At 52.1% G+C, this 16,603-nt stretch overlaps 1 protein-coding gene across 1 annotated transcript; it reads left to right on the forward strand.

Annotated features, from left to right (window-relative positions):
- The first annotated feature begins 287 nt into the window (after positions 1-287).
- TIMM50 (translocase of inner mitochondrial membrane 50) lies at positions 288-9,902 on the forward strand. Its single transcript, XM_054462704.2, has 11 exons — positions 288-704; positions 1,632-1,782; positions 2,641-2,672; positions 2,891-2,912; positions 5,317-5,375; positions 5,461-5,580; positions 5,960-6,064; positions 6,170-6,268; positions 7,821-7,977; positions 8,303-8,409; positions 9,480-9,902. The coding sequence occupies exons 1-11, from the start codon at positions 288-290 to the stop codon at positions 9,579-9,581; spliced, it is 1,371 nt and encodes a 456-aa protein (XP_054318679.2). The 3' UTR covers positions 9,582-9,902.
- Positions 9,903-16,603: the final 6,701 nt, after the last annotated feature.

The following is a 16,603-nucleotide window of genomic DNA, read 5'->3' on the forward strand; positions in this document are numbered from 1 at the left end:
AAACACCCAAGAATGATCAATAAATACTAAGGGAACTCGGAGGCTGGCGGTATCCTCTGTATGCTGAGCGCTGGTCCCCTGGGCCCCCTTATTTCTTTCTCTTTACTCTGTTTCTGCGTCCAAAGTCTCTCGTTCCACCTAACGAGAAACACCCACAGGTGTGGAGGGGCAACCCACCCCTTCAGACAATTGGGAGGTGAGGGCCGATTGCCTTACACGATGAGACAAGCGACCTGACTCATGACTATTTTTTTGGACAAATCAGGCAGCCACTGACTCCCTTCAGTATGGCCTCAGCTTTAACTCTGGGCAATAAGTGTGATCCCTTCCTTCGCTGCGTCCTTTGTAGGGGCGGTGGCGCTCTGCAAGGCCCAAGGGGGCGTGGTCCAGATGACTTTGGATCCCAGTTGGCGCCCCCAGGGCCAGGCAGGAGACTGGTCAGAGGCAAACGCGCCTGCGGCAATCCGCCTGATGCCTTTAGTCTCTCTCGGGCTTCCGTCCACCCGCCCCTCCCCCGCGTTTCCATTGGCTGTAGCTGCGGCCCGGGCCGGGCGAAGAGGGAGCGAGTGGGCGGGGCCGCGTGGCGTCAGCGCAAGATGGCGGCTTCGGCAGCGGTGTTCTCACGCTTGCGGAGCGGGCTCCGGCTCGGCTCGCGGGGACTGTGTACGAGGTTGGCGACGCCGCCCCCCCGGGCCCCAGATCAGGTGAGCAGAACGAGGGTGGCGCTCTGAATGTGGGGTCCCTTCCCTGGAGTTAGGGACATATCGCCCCCCCCCTTGGGGGTTCCGGGACGCCTCCCCTCAGGGTGCTGAATGAAACGCCGCTTGCGTTTTGGGGCCCTTCCCAGCCTCCTGGGTGGACGACACTTGCTCCCCTAGGCTGGAGGCTGGGAATCCAGGTGTGTCCTTAGACCCCACCTCCCACCCACGTGGGTGTCGGAGGAGGAGGGGGTTACCGTTCCCCATCTCGGTGACCACTCAGGTGATACTTCAGCAGGACGGGCCTGGGACGCTGGAGTCCCAGTCTGGCCATGGGAGTTATTTTCTCTGTGGCGTTGGTGGTGGTGAGGTAGACATTTGGGTTTCCAATTCGACTTGCCTCCATGTTGACAGAGACCCAGCCATTCTGACCTCCAAGTCTATCACTTCTGTGCCTTAGTTCCCCAAGCCCCAGACAAGTGATTGCCCTTCCCCGCCTCCGCTCCCATCCCTTATCCTATAACTCTGCTACCTTTAGCCCCAAGCAGCCGGATGTCATAACTCCCGGTCCTGTCTGTCCCCCTTCCCCCACCACTTGTGCCCTCCGTTCCCTCTCATCCCAGTGTTTAGGCCTTCCCATCCCTTATTCTCCGTGCTTTGCTTTTCTGGGCTGCAGACCCTCCAGTCCTGTTGCCTACAGGATCCTGTGCACCTGGCCTGTTAGCTTTTAAAACTCCTGGCATCCTGGTGCGGGACAGTCTGGTTTTGACCCTCTGAGCGGCCCCACTTCCTGACTGCTCCTCCAGGGACACGATGTCCAGGGCTCTGTGGGTGTCTGTCTTGGCTCCTGAACTTGATTCTTCTTGGACTGGAGGGTTGGGACCATCCTGACCTGTCTTCTCTCTTTGCTGACCTCCCCTTTCTCAACCGCAGGCCGCAGAGATCGGGAGCCGCGGGAGCACTAAGGCACAAGGGCCACAGCAGCAGCCGGGCTCAGAGGGTCCCAGCTATGCCAAAAAAGTTGCGCTCTGGCTTGCTGGGCTGCTTGGAGCTGGTGGGACTGTGAGCGTCGTCTATATCTTTGGTGAGGGACATATCCCTGTCCCCCAGTTTTGTTCCTTGGCCTCCCTAGTCCACTGTGGAACCTCCCACTCTTGCCCACTACCAGCGTCTCTCATCTTCATTCCCTGGCTCCTTCCTCAATAGGGCAGCCAAACAGGACACCTACCTTGAAAACCAGGGAAGTCTTCTTTCTTCTCCCTTCCACTCCTTAAGGTTCTAGTCTTTCTAGTTGGTTCCTGTACCAGGATACAGGAAAGAGAGGAAGATGGGGAAGGATAGGCCTGGATCAGCTTCCTAAACTTTGTCTTTCCTCAGCAGCCAAAAATCCAGCCTTCCCACTAGTTACTTTAAATCCCACAGACCCGGCCGGGCTCAGTGGCTCACGCCTGTAATCCCAGCACTTTGGGAGGCCGAGGCGGGCGGATCACGAGGTCAGGAGACGGAGACCATCCTGGCTAACACGGTGAAACCCCGTCTCTACTAAAAATACAAAAAAAATTAGCTGGGCATGGTGGCGGGCGCCTGTAGTCCCAGCTACTCGGGAGGCTGAGGCAGGAGAATGGCGTGAACCCAGGAGGCGGAGCTTGCAGTGAGCCGAAATCGTGCCACTGCACTCCAGCCTAGGAGACAGAGTGAGACTCCGTCTCAAAAAAAAAAGAAAAAAAAAATCCCACAGACCCAAGAGACCCAGCCCCAGCCCCATTTCTCTCAAAGACCCAGGATTCTTGGCTCCCAGCCCCCTCCTGGCTTGAATCCAGGAGGCTATGCCTCTAACTCTCTTTCCTCAGATCCAGGAATCCAGGCCCCTTATCCCACTCCTCCCTCGGGACCCAGGGGACTGGGCCCTAATTCCTCATATTCATCCTGGTCTCCCTTGCAGGAAACAACCCGGTGGATGAAAATGGTGCCAAGGTGAGGGGGAAAGAGATCGAGGCCTTGCCAGGGGTCCTAGTCTGTGGGTGAGAGGGGTCCCCTTTGGTCTGTTCAGGCACATTGCTGGTCTGGAGTGAGCCTTTCTTTACCAGTGACCTTTGCCTATTCCTCTTGGGGTCCTGGAGATTCCTTTTCTGTATGTGATGGGGTTCTGCCTCTGACATCCTAAACCTTCCATTTTTCTCTCTACCTCCCAGATTCCTGATGAGTTCGACAATGGTGAGTAAACAAGCACAGATTCTGGAGTCCCTGACCCTCTCAACTCTGTCATTTGTAAGGATGTCTGTCTCCCCATCTGGTGTCTCCGGCCCCTCCTCCTTCCACTGGGGAGGTGGGGGAGCCAGCAGCTGGATGGCTTTGTGGGGAGGGACATTACAAAGCCCAAGCCCACTTCCCTGGCCCCTCAGCCCTGAGCAGATGGTCAGAGACAGATGGGGGAGGGGAGCCTTGGGTGGGAGGGCTTGGGGACACAGGGTGGCCTATCTCCAGACACATGGGTTCCTGTGCCTTAGACTAAGCATCTGCAGTTCCCAACTCCTTCCCCATCCCCCTCGAGCCCCTACCCCATTAGGCTCATTTTCAAAACAATGCCGCCTTCCTCTCTCCCCTTCTGGTTAACCAGCTTTTGGTGGTGAAGTATATGAGAAATTGGATAGTAGAGAGTAGTTGTCAATCCTGTCACATCTGGCTCTTCCTAGGAGAAAAATGAAATTAGTGGGTCCAGAAAGCCACCTGTTTATGCTGGGGGACGTTTGCAAACAGTCATGTTAATACATCGATTGTTTCACACTGGGCAGTTGTAGAATCATGCTGGCTTCAACAAATCAGTATGCTGATTTAAATTGGGCAGGTAAATCTGCAGTTTTAAAGTGTGTATGTTTACTAGCCTAACTGGTTTCAATATTGTGGTTTATTTTGTTTTATTTATTTATTTATTTTTGAGACATAGTCTTGCTCTGTTGCCCAGGCTGGAGTGCAGTGATGCAATTTTGGCTCACTGCAACCTCCACCTCCCTGGTTCAAGCATTTCTCGTGCCTCAGCCTCCCGAGTAGCTGGGAGTACAGGCGCACACCACCACACTCAGCTAATTTTTATAGTTTTAGTAGAGACAGGGTTTCACCATGTTGGTCAGGCTGGTCTCGAACTCCTGACCTCAGGTGGTCACTCGCCTCAGCCTCCCAAAGTGCTGGGATTACAGGCATGAGCCACCACTCCTGGCCCAATATTTTGTGTTTTTTTTAAGAGGCAGGCCCATGTATTGCACTAAAAATACTGTATTAAAGTAGGTAGCCATGTAAGTTTACTGTTTTATGCTGGATTCATTAGCCGGGAGTGGTGGCCTGTGCCTGTGGTCCCAGCTACTCAGGAGGCTGAGGTGGGAGGATCACTTGAGCCTGGGAGTTACAGGCTGCAGTGAGCTGTGATCCGCCACTGCACTCTAGCCTGGACAACAGAGTGAGTCTCCACCTCTAAAAAAAAATAAGTTAAAATGAGAAAGTAAACTGGAGTCAATATATTCACTTAAACCAGGGTTTTTCACCCTTGGCCCTATTGACACTTTGGACCAGATAGTTCTTATAGAGGACTGCCCTGTGCATTGAAGGATTTTTGCAGCATCCTGGGCATCTGCCTACTAGATGCCAGTATTGCGATAATCAGTTATATCTCCCAGCATTGCCAAATTTCCCAGGGGTAGGCAGATAATCAAAATTGTTCCTAGTTCTGAACCACTGTTTTATGGTATACAGATGTGTTTATATATTCATTGTGGTTTAGATTCAGCACACTGGATTAAAGTGGGCAGATCTGGAAGCCTAGTGATTCAAAGTGGGCAAAATACACTGGCATAAATTAGGTGTGGTGGCTCACGCCTGTAATCCCAACACTTTGGGAGGCCAAGGCGGGAGGATCACTTGAGCCCAGGAGTTCAAGACCAGCCCGGTCAACAGAGCAAGACCCTGTCTCTATTTAAAAAGTGTGTATACACTGGTGTAATGTCAGCAGATTTATATGTATGTGAGTTTTGTTTTGTTTTGTTTTTCTGAGACGGAGTCTTACTCTGTTGCCAGGCTGGAGTGCAGTGGTGCAATCTCGGCTCGCTGCAACCTCCACCTCCCGGGTTCAAGTGATTTTCTTGCCTCAGCCTCCCAAGTAGCTGGGACTACAGGCACATGCCACCACGCCTGGCTAATTTTTTTTTTTTTTTTTTTTTTTTTTAATATTTTAGTAGAGACAGGGTTTCACCATGTTGGCCAGGATGGTCTTGATCTGACCTCGTGATCCGTCTGCCTCGGCCTCCCAAAGTGCTAGGATTACAGGCGTGAGCCGCCGCGCCCAGCCTTGTATGTGGGTTTTAAGTGGGCCAATGTAATAAGCATTCTGTTTCATACCTGGGGTAGTATGTGGATATACGTATCAGCTTAAAATAGGGCAGGTAAATAAATCTGTATTCCTGTCTGGCGGTATGTCATTGCCTTCTGTCTTTGGACCTAGAAATGAGTTGGTTCAAACCAGGTAGGTATGCAGACTTGTTTGTATCTGGTAGATAAGAAACCCCTGGTTTGTTTGGGAGTTTGAGCAGCAGCTTATTGTGGAATCTCTTTGTGCCTGGTGTTCTCCTAGATCCAATTCTGGTACAGCAGTTGCGCCGGACATACAAATATTTCAAAGATTATAGACAGGTGAGCAGAAGTCCTGGGCTTAGTCCCCATGTCTCCAGCCCTGGCCTCCTTGTCTGAGCGCCCCCATCCTGTCCCTCTCCCACAGATGATCATCGAGCCCACCAGCCCTTGCCTTCTCCCAGACCCTCTGCAGGAACCGTACTACCAGCCACCCTACACGCTCGTTTTGGAGCTCACTGGCGTCCTCTTGCATCCTGAGTGGTCGGTGTGTCCCGGGAAAGGCAGTGGGTTGGGGATAGACCTGGGCAGTGGGGTTGTGATGAGGTGGACTTTCAGCCCTGGCTGTGCTATGTGATCTTGGGAAGGAGATGTCACCTATCATTGCCTAGCTTTCTTCAGCTGGGAGAAGGCAGTCATGCTAACACCCACTCTGTAGGGTGGTGTAGGTGTGCCCAGGCACGCTGTAAGTGCCACAAAGGAGCCAGACCCTCAGTCACAGCCCATGTACTACTTGAACTCCAAGAGCCACAAAGACAGACGGAGAGAACTCTGTTCTGGGAATCCCCCAGGCTGGATCTTTGTCCTCTTGGGGACTCTGAGGGCCTCTGGGTCTTGGTGTTTCACTGTCCTCACTGTCTTCCCAGCTGGCCACTGGCTGGAGGTTTAAGAAGCGCCCAGGCATCGAGACCTTGTTCCAGCAGCTTGCCCCTTTATATGAAATTGTCATCTTTACGTCAGAGACTGGCATGGTGAGGCTCTGGGGCAGGGGAGGGAATGTTGGTGTGGCGGGAGGCGTAGAGATCTGGAGGACCAGGGCTCAGCCTGACCTTTTCTCGCTCACTTCCCACCCCCAGACTGCGTTTCCACTCATTGATAGTGTGGACCCCCACGGCTTCATCTCCTACCGCCTATTCCGGGACGCCACGAGATACATGGATGGACACCATGTTAAGGTGCCGTGGGTTCACGGGTGGGCCTCTGGGATTTGGTGGAGTTGGCACCACCTGAGGGAAGGAGGGCCCAGCTCTGACCCTAGCCTCACCTGGCTTATGGTTCTGCCCAGATTCGATTCCTGCTGGCAGGCACATGCCTGCCTCTAGCCTTGGCCAGACATCTGCACCCTTCTTTGTTCCCTGGAATCTGGGTGTGGGAGTTGGGGGAAATGGGGTCTCTCTAAAGAAGACAGTTGGGGGTGAGTGGTAAGGACGTACTATTTAGAAGCTGGTTTTATCTTGCTGTGTCTGTAACTTAGTGTTTCTGGGAAGGTTTGCTTATAGTTGTACATATGAGACTGGTTGGGGTTTGTTTGACCTGGGGTCTGTTACTGTGGCCAGTGATATAATTAGGAGTCTGGATCTGTGAATGGGCCTCTTTGTGGATCTGGCTCCAAGTATCTATGTGTCTGTTGGGTTTCTGTCTGTGTCATGTCGGGGTGGGGGGGTCTGTGTTGTTCTTGGAAATTCCAAAATACATGGGCTGTGATCAAGGGTCTTGAAGGGTCTGTGTCTGGGTGCCTGTCTGTGTGGTTCCCTGGGTGTGGCTGCAGATCTGTCTGCACCTGTTTAGTTGAGTGAGAGGTTCTTAAACCTGCAACATACCACAGTCACCTGGGCAGGGGTTAAACACGAGAGTGGCCGCCTCCCTCTCCGGGGAACTTCCTAATCACCTCTCTGTGTGCTAGGCCCTGGGTCTAGGAGTCTATGTGATTAGCTCCCCAATATCCTGGGGGTTGTTTTGTTTTTTGTTTCTGAGACAGGGTTTTGCTCTGTCACCCAGGCTGGAGTGCAGTGGTGTGAACATGGCTCACTGCAGTCTCAACCTTCTGGGCTCAAGCGATCTTCCCACCTCAGCCTCCTGAGTAGCTGGGCCTATAGGTGCACACCACCATGCCTGGGCTAATTTTTATTTATTAATTTTTTTGTGAGACGGAGTCTCGCTCTGTTGCCTAGGCTGGAGTGCAGTGGCGCGATCTTGGTTCACTGCAACCTCCCCCTCCCAGGTTCAAGGGATTCTCTTTCCTCAGCCTCCCGAGTAGCTGGGACTACAAGCACACACCACCACGCCCGGCTAATTTTTTGTATTTTTAGTAGAGACAGTTTCGCCATGTTGCCCAGGCTGTTTTTGAACTCCTGAGCTCAGGCAATCTGCCCACCTTGGCCTCCCAAAATTCTGGGATTACGGGCGTGAGCCACCGCACCCGGCCATTTTTTGTATTTAGTAGATACGGGGTTTCACCATTTTGGCCAGGCTGGTCTTGAACTCCTGACCTCAGGTGATCCGCCCGCCTCGGCCTCCCAAAGTGCTGGGATTACAGGCATGAGCCACCATACCTGGCCCTCTGTGGGGGTCGATGTCATCATCCAAAGCCGGTCTTTGAGAGGCCCTGCCATTGTGATCCCAGTATGTGTGATGCTGTGTGTGTATGTATGTTTTGTGTGTTTTGGGTCTTCTTGATGGGGGGAGAGTTGGGCACAGATGTTGACCTGATCTATCACTCACTTCCAGGATATTTCATGTCTGAATCGGGACCCAGCTCGAGTAGTAGTTGTGGACTGCAAGAAGGAAGCCTTCCGCCTGCAGCCGTATAACGGTGTCGCCCTGCGGCCCTGGGACGGCAACTCTGATGACCGGGTCTTGTTGGATCTGTCTGCCTTCCTCAAGAGTAAGGCTGACCCCTGATCCCTTGGCCTCTGACCCCAGAGCCCCTGACTCTGAAGAGGAAGGATAAATGCATGATTCATGGCTGGATGACTGAGGTGCAAGAGGTGCCTGAGCACCTTGGAGTCTTTAGGAGCTTCTTAGGATGTTCATGGAATGTTTGGGGGATACTTGGGGATGTTCAGGGGAGCCCTTTCAGAGCGTTCAGAAGCATTCCAGGTAGCACTGACCGCCCCCGTGCCCCAGTGTGGGACGTTCCTCTCATGGGCCCTGCTTCCCTCTGTCTGGCCTTTAGAAGCCTGACTGATCTCCCCCTGTTGTGCCCATAGCCATTGCACTGAATGGTGTGGAGGACGTGCGAACCGTGCTGGAGCACTACGCCCTGGAGGATGACCCGCTGGCGGCTTTCAAACAGCGGCAAAGCCGGCTAGAGCAGGTCGGTGCTCAGATGCCCAGAGTGGAGGATCGGCTCTGAGGCTCCTGAAGGAGGAGCCCGGGGCAGTCCATCTCCACACTCTTGGCTTGGCTGTGTGACCCTGAGCAGATACCTTCTCTCTGTCTCACTCTCTGTAACCAGGGGGATATAACACAGCCTGTCCTGTAGGGCTGCCAGAATGAGGGGATGCATTGATTCTGCAGCCTGCTCTGAGAACAGGAGACAGAGGATTTGAGATTGGACTGGGAGAGGGGTTGCCCTTGATGGTCTTGAGTAGGTCTGGGGGCACCTTGTGGAGGTGGACTGGGTTTTAGATCAGGCCTGGAAAGAGGCTCCCTGGGCATGTGGCCCAAGGCTGTGGGGAGAGTTGTGATAGTCTTGGTGGGACCCTGGTAATTTGGAAGTGGGACTGAGAGTATGGATTGCATCTGGGTAAGATTCCCAGGGGTCTAGGCTGAGGTTCACCAGATTCTAGGTTAGGTTCCTAGAGTTGGGAGCCCCTGAGTGCCCAGAGCAGAAGTCCCTAGAGATTTGGGCGTGGGGACCCCCAGGGAACCCCCGACCCCTGCATCCAGAGAGGGGTCATGGGGCTCAGGGGGCCCAGAGGCAGGATGATGCAGTCTGGTGAGGAGGGCCATGGGGTTTGGACCTGGGATCTCACCAGCATTCACCTTGGGGTAACAGGGTCTGGGATAGGATCTCAGGCTCAGGGGAGGGATCCCTGGGATCTGGGGAAGGAGATTATGACAGTCTGGGGCCTGAGAACCTACTGCAGTTCAGGCCTGAATACCTCGAGTGCCTAGTATTGGAGTCTGTCGTCCCCCAAACATTGAAACCTAGGCTCCTGCGGCTCAGAGCTGGCTCTTCCTAGTGTCTGGGGTGGGGGGACTGGGGTCTAGGGTCCCTTGTGTCTGGGCTGGGGGCCCCAGGGTTTGGGGAAAGGGGTCTGGACTTGGCAGAAGTCAGAAGGAAAGGTGGTCCCTGGGCTGAGGCCTGGGGACCTGGGCATCTGGGAGGAGGCTCTGTCCACCTTGTGCTGACCCTCTCCTCCAACTGTCCCCCTACCCCAGGAGGAGCAGCAGCGCCTGGCCGAGCTCTCCAAGTCCAACAAGCAGAACCTCTTCCTCGGCTCCCTCACCAGCCGCCTGTGGCCTCGCTCCAAACAGCCCTGAACTCTGGGCCTCCTCAAACTCAGTGCCTGGGTCCAGGACCCCAGTGCTTCCAGACCAAGACTTGGGCCACCACTTGTCCAATAAAGTACATCCCAGACGCCACACCTGCTGTGTCCCGAGAGTCTCCAGATGGGGGCATCAGGGTGAGGTCCGGGACTCTTGGGTCATTGTCCCACAGTGGCTGATCGGCTGCCAGGCACAGTGGGGGTGCTTTGTTGGATCAGAGCGGATTTTTCACCCTAGTCTCCGAATCTAAAAACCCTCGCTGTGTCTTCCTGTGTGTTGTGTGATCTGTAAAAAATACATCTCCCTCTGACCACAGACTGCCCATGTGTGGTGAAGGGAAGAGAGGATGGCACTTGCCTTTAAAGACAGGTAGCTGCCAGGCTACTGTGGAGAGAATGTGTTATGGGCCCAGTGGGGCTCTGGTGGACCAGAGATTACCCCTCTCAACAGGCCAGCTGCTGGTTGGCTCCAGCCAGTGTGGCCCTGGGGTAAAGGGGGCCTGGAGTTGCTTGACATACCAGTTGTTCAAAAGAAGCAAGAACTTGGGGAATTTTTTTTTTTTTTTTTTTTTTTTTTTTTTTTGAGACAGGGTCTCACTGTTGCCCAGGCTGGAGTGCAGTGATGTGATCTTAGCTTACTGCAGCCGTGACCTCCCGGCTCAAGTGATCTCCAAGTGACCCTCCTGCCTCAGCCTCCTGAGTACCCTTCTGGGGACTACAGGTGCGTGCTACCATACCCAGCTAATTTAAACAAATTTTTTTTTTTGTAGAGCTGGGGTCTTGGTGCCTAAGCTGGTCTCAAACTCCTAGTCTCAAGCAGTCTTCCTGCTTTGGCCTCCCAAAGCGCTAGGATTACAGGTGTGAGCTACTGTGCCCAGCTAAAATAGCGGTTTTTATATTAAATCTCCCTATTTAAAACTGTTGGCTCCTAGCGGGGTGTAGTGGCTCACACCTATAATCCCAGCACTTTGGGAGGCTGAGGCGGGCGGATCACCTGAGGTCAGGAGTGCGAGACCAGCCTCAACATGGAGAAACCCCATCTCTACTAAAAATACAAAATTAGCCGGGTGTGGTGGAGCATGCCTGTAATCCCAGCTACTCGGGAGGCTGAGGCAGGAGAATTGCTTGAACCTGGGAGGCGGAGGTTGTGGTGAGCTGAGATCGCACCATTGCACTCCAGCCTGGGCAACAACAGCGAAACTCCATCTCAAAAAATAAAATAAAAAAATAAATGTTGGCTTTTAACTAAAACAGGCAGATATGTAGCAGTGTTCTCCACTGGAACTTTCTGTGATGTTTGGTTCATGTTCTAGGTCTGTACTGTCCAGTACAGTAGCCAGTGGCCACATAAAGTTTTTTTTTTTTTTGAGACAGAGTTTCGCTCTTATTGCCCAGGCTGGAGTGCAATGGCACGATCTCGGCTCACCACAACCTCCACCTCCCAGGTTCAAGCAATGCTCCCGCCTCAGCCTCCCAAGTAGCTGAGATTACAGGCGCACACCACCACGGCCGGCTAACTTTTGTGTTTTTTAGTAGAGACAGGGTTTCACCATGTTGGATAGGCTGGTCTCGAACTCCTGACCTCGTGATTCGCCCACCTCGGCCTCCCAAAGTGCTGGGATTATAGGCATGAGCCACCATGCCCCGCCCCACATAAAGTTTCTGAGCACTTGAAATGTGGCTAGTGTGACTGAGAAACTGAATTTTTAATTTTGTTTTAGGCTGGGCACAGTGGCTCACGCCTGTAATCCCGACACTTTGGGAGGCCGAAGCAGGAGGATTGCTTGAATCCAGGAGCACAAGACCACCCTGGGCAACATGGTGAAATCCTGTCTCTAAAAAAAAAAAAAAAACAAAATAATGAGCCCAGTGAGGTTATGTGTACCTGTAGTCCCAGCTACGTGAGAGGCTGAAGTGGGAGGAATCCCCTTGAGCCAAGGAGGTCGTGCGTGGCTGTGATGAGCTGTGATCATGCCACTAAATTCTAGCCTGGGCAACAGAGCGAGACCCTGTCTCAAAAAAAACCCCAAAAAACTTAAGGTTTTTTTTTTTGGAGACAGGGTCTCGCTCTGTCGCCCAGGCTGGAGCACAGTGGTGTAACTGTAGCTCACTGCAGTGTTGAACTTCTGGGCTCAAACAATCTTCCTGCCTTGGCCTCCCCAAATGCTGAGATTACAGGAGTGAGCCACTCTGCCCAGCTACTTTTAATTAAATAGCCACATGTGTCTCCTGTATCGACAGTGCCACTGTGTATTAAGAGTATGAGTTCCAGATTCTGTAAGTTCAAATCCAAGTTCGACCACTTCTCAGCTGGCTTGTGATCCTGTGCAAGTTACTTTACCTCTCAGTGCCTTGGTTTCCACATTTATAAAATAATAACTGGGCAGGCACAGTGGCTCATGCCTGTCATCCCAACACTTCAGGAGGCCGAGGTGGGAGGATCGCCTGAGGCCAGGAGTTGGAGAGCAGCCTGGGCAACATGGGAAGACCCTGTCTCTTGGGAAAAAAAAAAAAAAAGTTCTTGTCTCATAGGCTAGCTTTGGGGACCAAATGAAGCACTCCCATGTAGGCACTCAAATGGTAACTATGTAAACCTTAGGCAAGGCACCTCTGCCTCCGTTTCCTCATCTCTAAAATGGGGTGATGGTAGTACGTTAGCAGAGTGGTTGTGAGGAGTGAACGGGAGAGTTCGTATGCAGGTTATTATGTATATATTCCCAGGTGCTTGCTGTTACCAGGCCATATGGGTTATTCACCGATTGAAATATCTTAGCTGGGCACGGTGGCTCACCCCTATAATCCCAGCGCTTTGGGAGACCGAGGCAGCTAGATCACCTGAGGTCAGGAGTTTGAGACCAGCCTGGCCAACATGGTGAAACCCTGTCTCTACTAAAAAAAAAACAAATAAATTAGCTGGGCATGGTGGTGGGTGCCTATAATCCCAGCTACTTGGGAAGCTGAGGCAGGAGAATCGATTAAACCCAGGAGGCGGAGGTTGCAGTGAGCCGAGATCATGCCATTGCACTCCAGCCTGGGCGACAGGGTAAGACTCTGTCTCCAAAAAAAAAAAAATAACCAGTTTGACTTTATCTCCCTCGCCCTGCCTCCATCCCCACATTGCCCCACACTGTCCCAGTCTCTCCTACTCCATCCTTCATCTAGTGCTAATACTGATTAAATATTCTAAGATGACCTTCCCTGGTGTGTGTGATGGTAATTAAAAGGCATTCAGAACTGTGTGGACCAGACTGAACCTCTGCACTCTAGATTTTTTTTTTTTTTTGAAGCCTCACAGGCCTCTACAAAGAAGAATTAAAATTTACACCATGACCCTTTGTCCTGGGGTGCACTGTCTGTAAGCTGGTGGGGTTACTTCCCAAAATTCTTGGTCCTTCCCAGCTTGAGGAAGTCTGCAGGACTGAGGGAGGGGACCTGTGCTGCTTTTTTTTTTTTTTGAGATGCAGTCTCATTCTGTCGCCCAGGCTGGAGTGCAGTGGGGCGATCTCTGCTCACTGCAACCTCCACCTCCTGGGTTCAAGCGATTCTCTTGCCTCAGGCTCCCAAGTAGATGGGATTACAGGCATATGCCACCACACCCAGCTAATTTTTGTATTTTTAGTAGAGACAGGGTTTCACCATGTTGGCCAGGCTGGTCTCGAACTCCTGACCTGAGCGATCTGCCCGCCTCAGACTTCCAAAGTATGAGGATTACAGGTGTGAGCCACTGCGGCCTAATTTTTGTATTTTTAGTAGAGACGGGGTTTCACCCCGTTGGTCAAGCTGGTCTTGAACTTCTGACCTCATGATCCGCCTGCCTTGGCCTCCCAAAGGGCTGGGATTACAGGCGTGAGCCACTGCGCCTGGCTTTTTGTTTTGTTTTGAGACAGCGTCTCACTCTTGCCCACACTGGAGTGCAGTGGCGTTGTCACCACTCACTGCAGCCTTGACCTCCTGGGCCCTCGTGATCCTCCCACCTCAGCTTCCCAAGTAACTGAGACTACAGGCACATGCCAACATGCCAAGCTAATTTTTTGCATTTTTTTTTTTTAAGAGAGATGAGGTTTCAGGCCAGGCGCGGTGGTTCACGGCTGTAATCCCAGCACTTTGGGAGGCCAAGGTGGGTGAATCACGAGGTCAGGAGTTCAAGACCAGCCTGGCCAACTTGGTGAAACCCCACCTCTACTAAAAATACAAAAGAGTGGCTGGGCGTAGTGGTGGGCGCCTGTAATCCCAGCTACTCGGAGGCTGAGGCAGGAGAATCACTTGAACCCAGGAGGCGGAGGTTGCAGTGAGCTGAGATCGCAACACTGCACTCCAGCCCAGGTGACAGAGTGAGACTCTGTCTCAAAAAAAACAAAAACAAAAAACCAAAGCTCTGCTTTCATGAGCTGATGTTCAGTGTTCTCACAGAGGAGACAGACAATGATCAGATAACTTCCTAGGATAATAAATGCATAAAGAAAAAGTATAGCAAGGAGCAGCAGTGATCTGGGGACTCGGAAGACTGGTTTAGACCTGACGGGATGGTCGGGAGGCCTCTTGGGAAGGCGCATCTGAGCAGAGATGGGATGAAGTGAGGAGGGAAACCCTGGGATAGCTGAGTGTGCCTGAGGCACACTCAGGGCCTCATGCTTACCTCAGGCCTCCGCCATTGCTGTTTGCTCTGCCAGAAGTGTTTTTCCCTAGAGTCTACACAACTTACTCCTTTAGGCCTTTGCTTAAATGTGACCTTAGAATGGCCTTTTTTTTTTTTTTTTTTTTTTGAGACAGTCTCGTTCCGTTGCCCAGGCTGGAGTACAGTGGTGTGATCTTGGCTTACTGCAACCTCCACCTCCCAGGTTCAAGCGATTCTTCTGCCTCAGCCTCCCCAGTAGCTGGGACTACAGGTGCCCGCCACTATTCCCAGCTAAATTTTGTATTTTTAGTAGAGATGGGGTTTCATCATGTTGGCCAGGCTGGTCTCGAACTCCTGACCTCAAGTGATCTGCCCGCCTCGGCCTCCCAAAGTACGGGGATTACAGGTGTGAGCCACTGTGCCTGGCCAGCATGGCCTTCTATGGTGACTATGGTCAACACATAAAGAAAAGTTGTGAATAGCCAGAAAGATGCTCAGAAATCCCTTAAAGTACACAACACAACACACACACACACACACCACACACCACAAGAAAATCCACATGAAATGCCATCATGCCTGCCACAAACCTTCACAAAGGCTGGCAATTTTTATAATCTTTAAAATTTTAGAGCCAGGCTCAGTGGCTCACACCTGTAATTCCAACACTTTAGGAGGCTGAGAAAGGAGCATCACTCGAGGCCAGGAGTTCGAGACCAGCCTAGGTAACATAGTGAGACTCTAGGAAAACAAACAAACAAAAAAACAGGCCAGGCGTGGTGGTGGGTGCCCATAATCCTAGCTAGATGGGAGGCTGAGGTATGAGAATCGCTTGAACCCGGGAGGCGGAGGTTGCAGTGAGGCAAGATCCAGCCACTGCACTGCAGCCTGGGTGACAGAGCGAGACTCCGTCTCAAAAAAACAAAACAAAACAAAAACAAACCCAAAACTAAACAAAAAAAACAAACATTCTGAGATATCTCAGACCTGGAATCTGTTCCCCCCGATGATCATCCAGGGCAGGAATTTGCTTCCTTCCACAGCTGGTTGCCCAAATTCTGTTAAAATATATTCTGTGATGGGAAGCCTATTCCCTCACCTAACCCAATATGAGACCTAATTTGCCTCCAGGTGACTTTGGTTTACAAGGTCTGGCTTTACTCCTTGGGGCCACATAACCTGTCTGAGCAGGGGGGGATGTGGAAGGAGGGTCTCAAATGTCAGCCTTAGAAGCTTACATATTTAGAAGGCACTGGGGAGCTATAGAAGTCTAATGCAGGTGAAGGAAATGGTCTGATTTGTGCTTAGATAAACCACACAGGGCCAGGCATGGAGGCTCATGCCTGTAATCTCAGCACTTTGGAAGGCCGAGGTGGGAGGATCGCTTTTGCCCAGGAGTTCAGCCTGGGCAACACAGGGAGACCCCATCTCTACCAAAAATAATAAATTAGCCAGGTGTGGTGGCTCATGTCTGTAATCCTAGCTACTTGGGAGGCTGAGGTGGGAGGATCATTTAAGCCCGGGAAGTCGAGGCTGCAGTAAGCTAGGGTAATGCCACTGCACCGCAGCCTGGGCAACAGAGACCCCATCTCAGAAAAATAGACCTCATACGCCACAGTGGTCACGGCTGAGGGAGGCACAGACAGAGGGATCGGGCAGAATAAAAGAATCACAGGGGGATGTGGGAGCTCAGAGGAGGTGCTTGATGCTTCTGGGGAGTGTTAGGTAGTGCTGCCTGGAGGAGCTGAAGTCTGAATGGTGAAAAAGGAATTAAAGAAGGGAGTGGAGCCGGGCACAGTGGCTCACGCCTGTAATCCCAGCACTTTGGGAGGCCGAGGCGGGTGGATCACGAGGTCAGGAGTTGAAGACCAGCCTGGCCAAGATGGTGAAACCCTGTCTCTACTAAAAATACAAAAATTAGCCAGGTGTGGTAGTGCGTGCCTGTAATCCCAGCTAATCGGGAGGCTGAGGCAGGAGAATTGCTTGAAACTGGAAGGCAGAGGTTGCAGTGAGCGGAGATGGAGCCACTGCACTCCAGCCTGGGTGAAAGAATAAAACTCCATCTCAAAAAATAATAATAAATTTAAAAAAATAATAAGGGAGTGGAAAAGACAAATACAGGGAAAAGGAGCCTGGGATGTTCTGCCCAATCTGACCCATGGCCCTGCCTTGCTCAAACGCCACTGTTGTCAGAATTAGGAGAAGAATCTTTAGGCTGCTTTTTCCTCCTCCTCCTCCTCCTCCTCCTCCTGCTCCTCCTCTCTTCCTTTTTTTTTTCTCTTTTTTGTAGAAAAGTGTGTCTTGCTGTGTTGCCCAGACTGGTCTCAAATTCCTGGCCTCAAGCAGTCCCCTGCCTCAGCCTTGGAAAGTACTGGGATTATAGGCGTAAGCCGCTGTGCCCA

Source organism: Pongo pygmaeus, chromosome 20 (assembly GCF_028885625.2).
Source record: "Pongo pygmaeus isolate AG05252 chromosome 20, NHGRI_mPonPyg2-v2.0_pri, whole genome shotgun sequence".
NCBI classification, from domain to species: domain Eukaryota; kingdom Metazoa; phylum Chordata; class Mammalia; order Primates; family Hominidae; genus Pongo; species Pongo pygmaeus.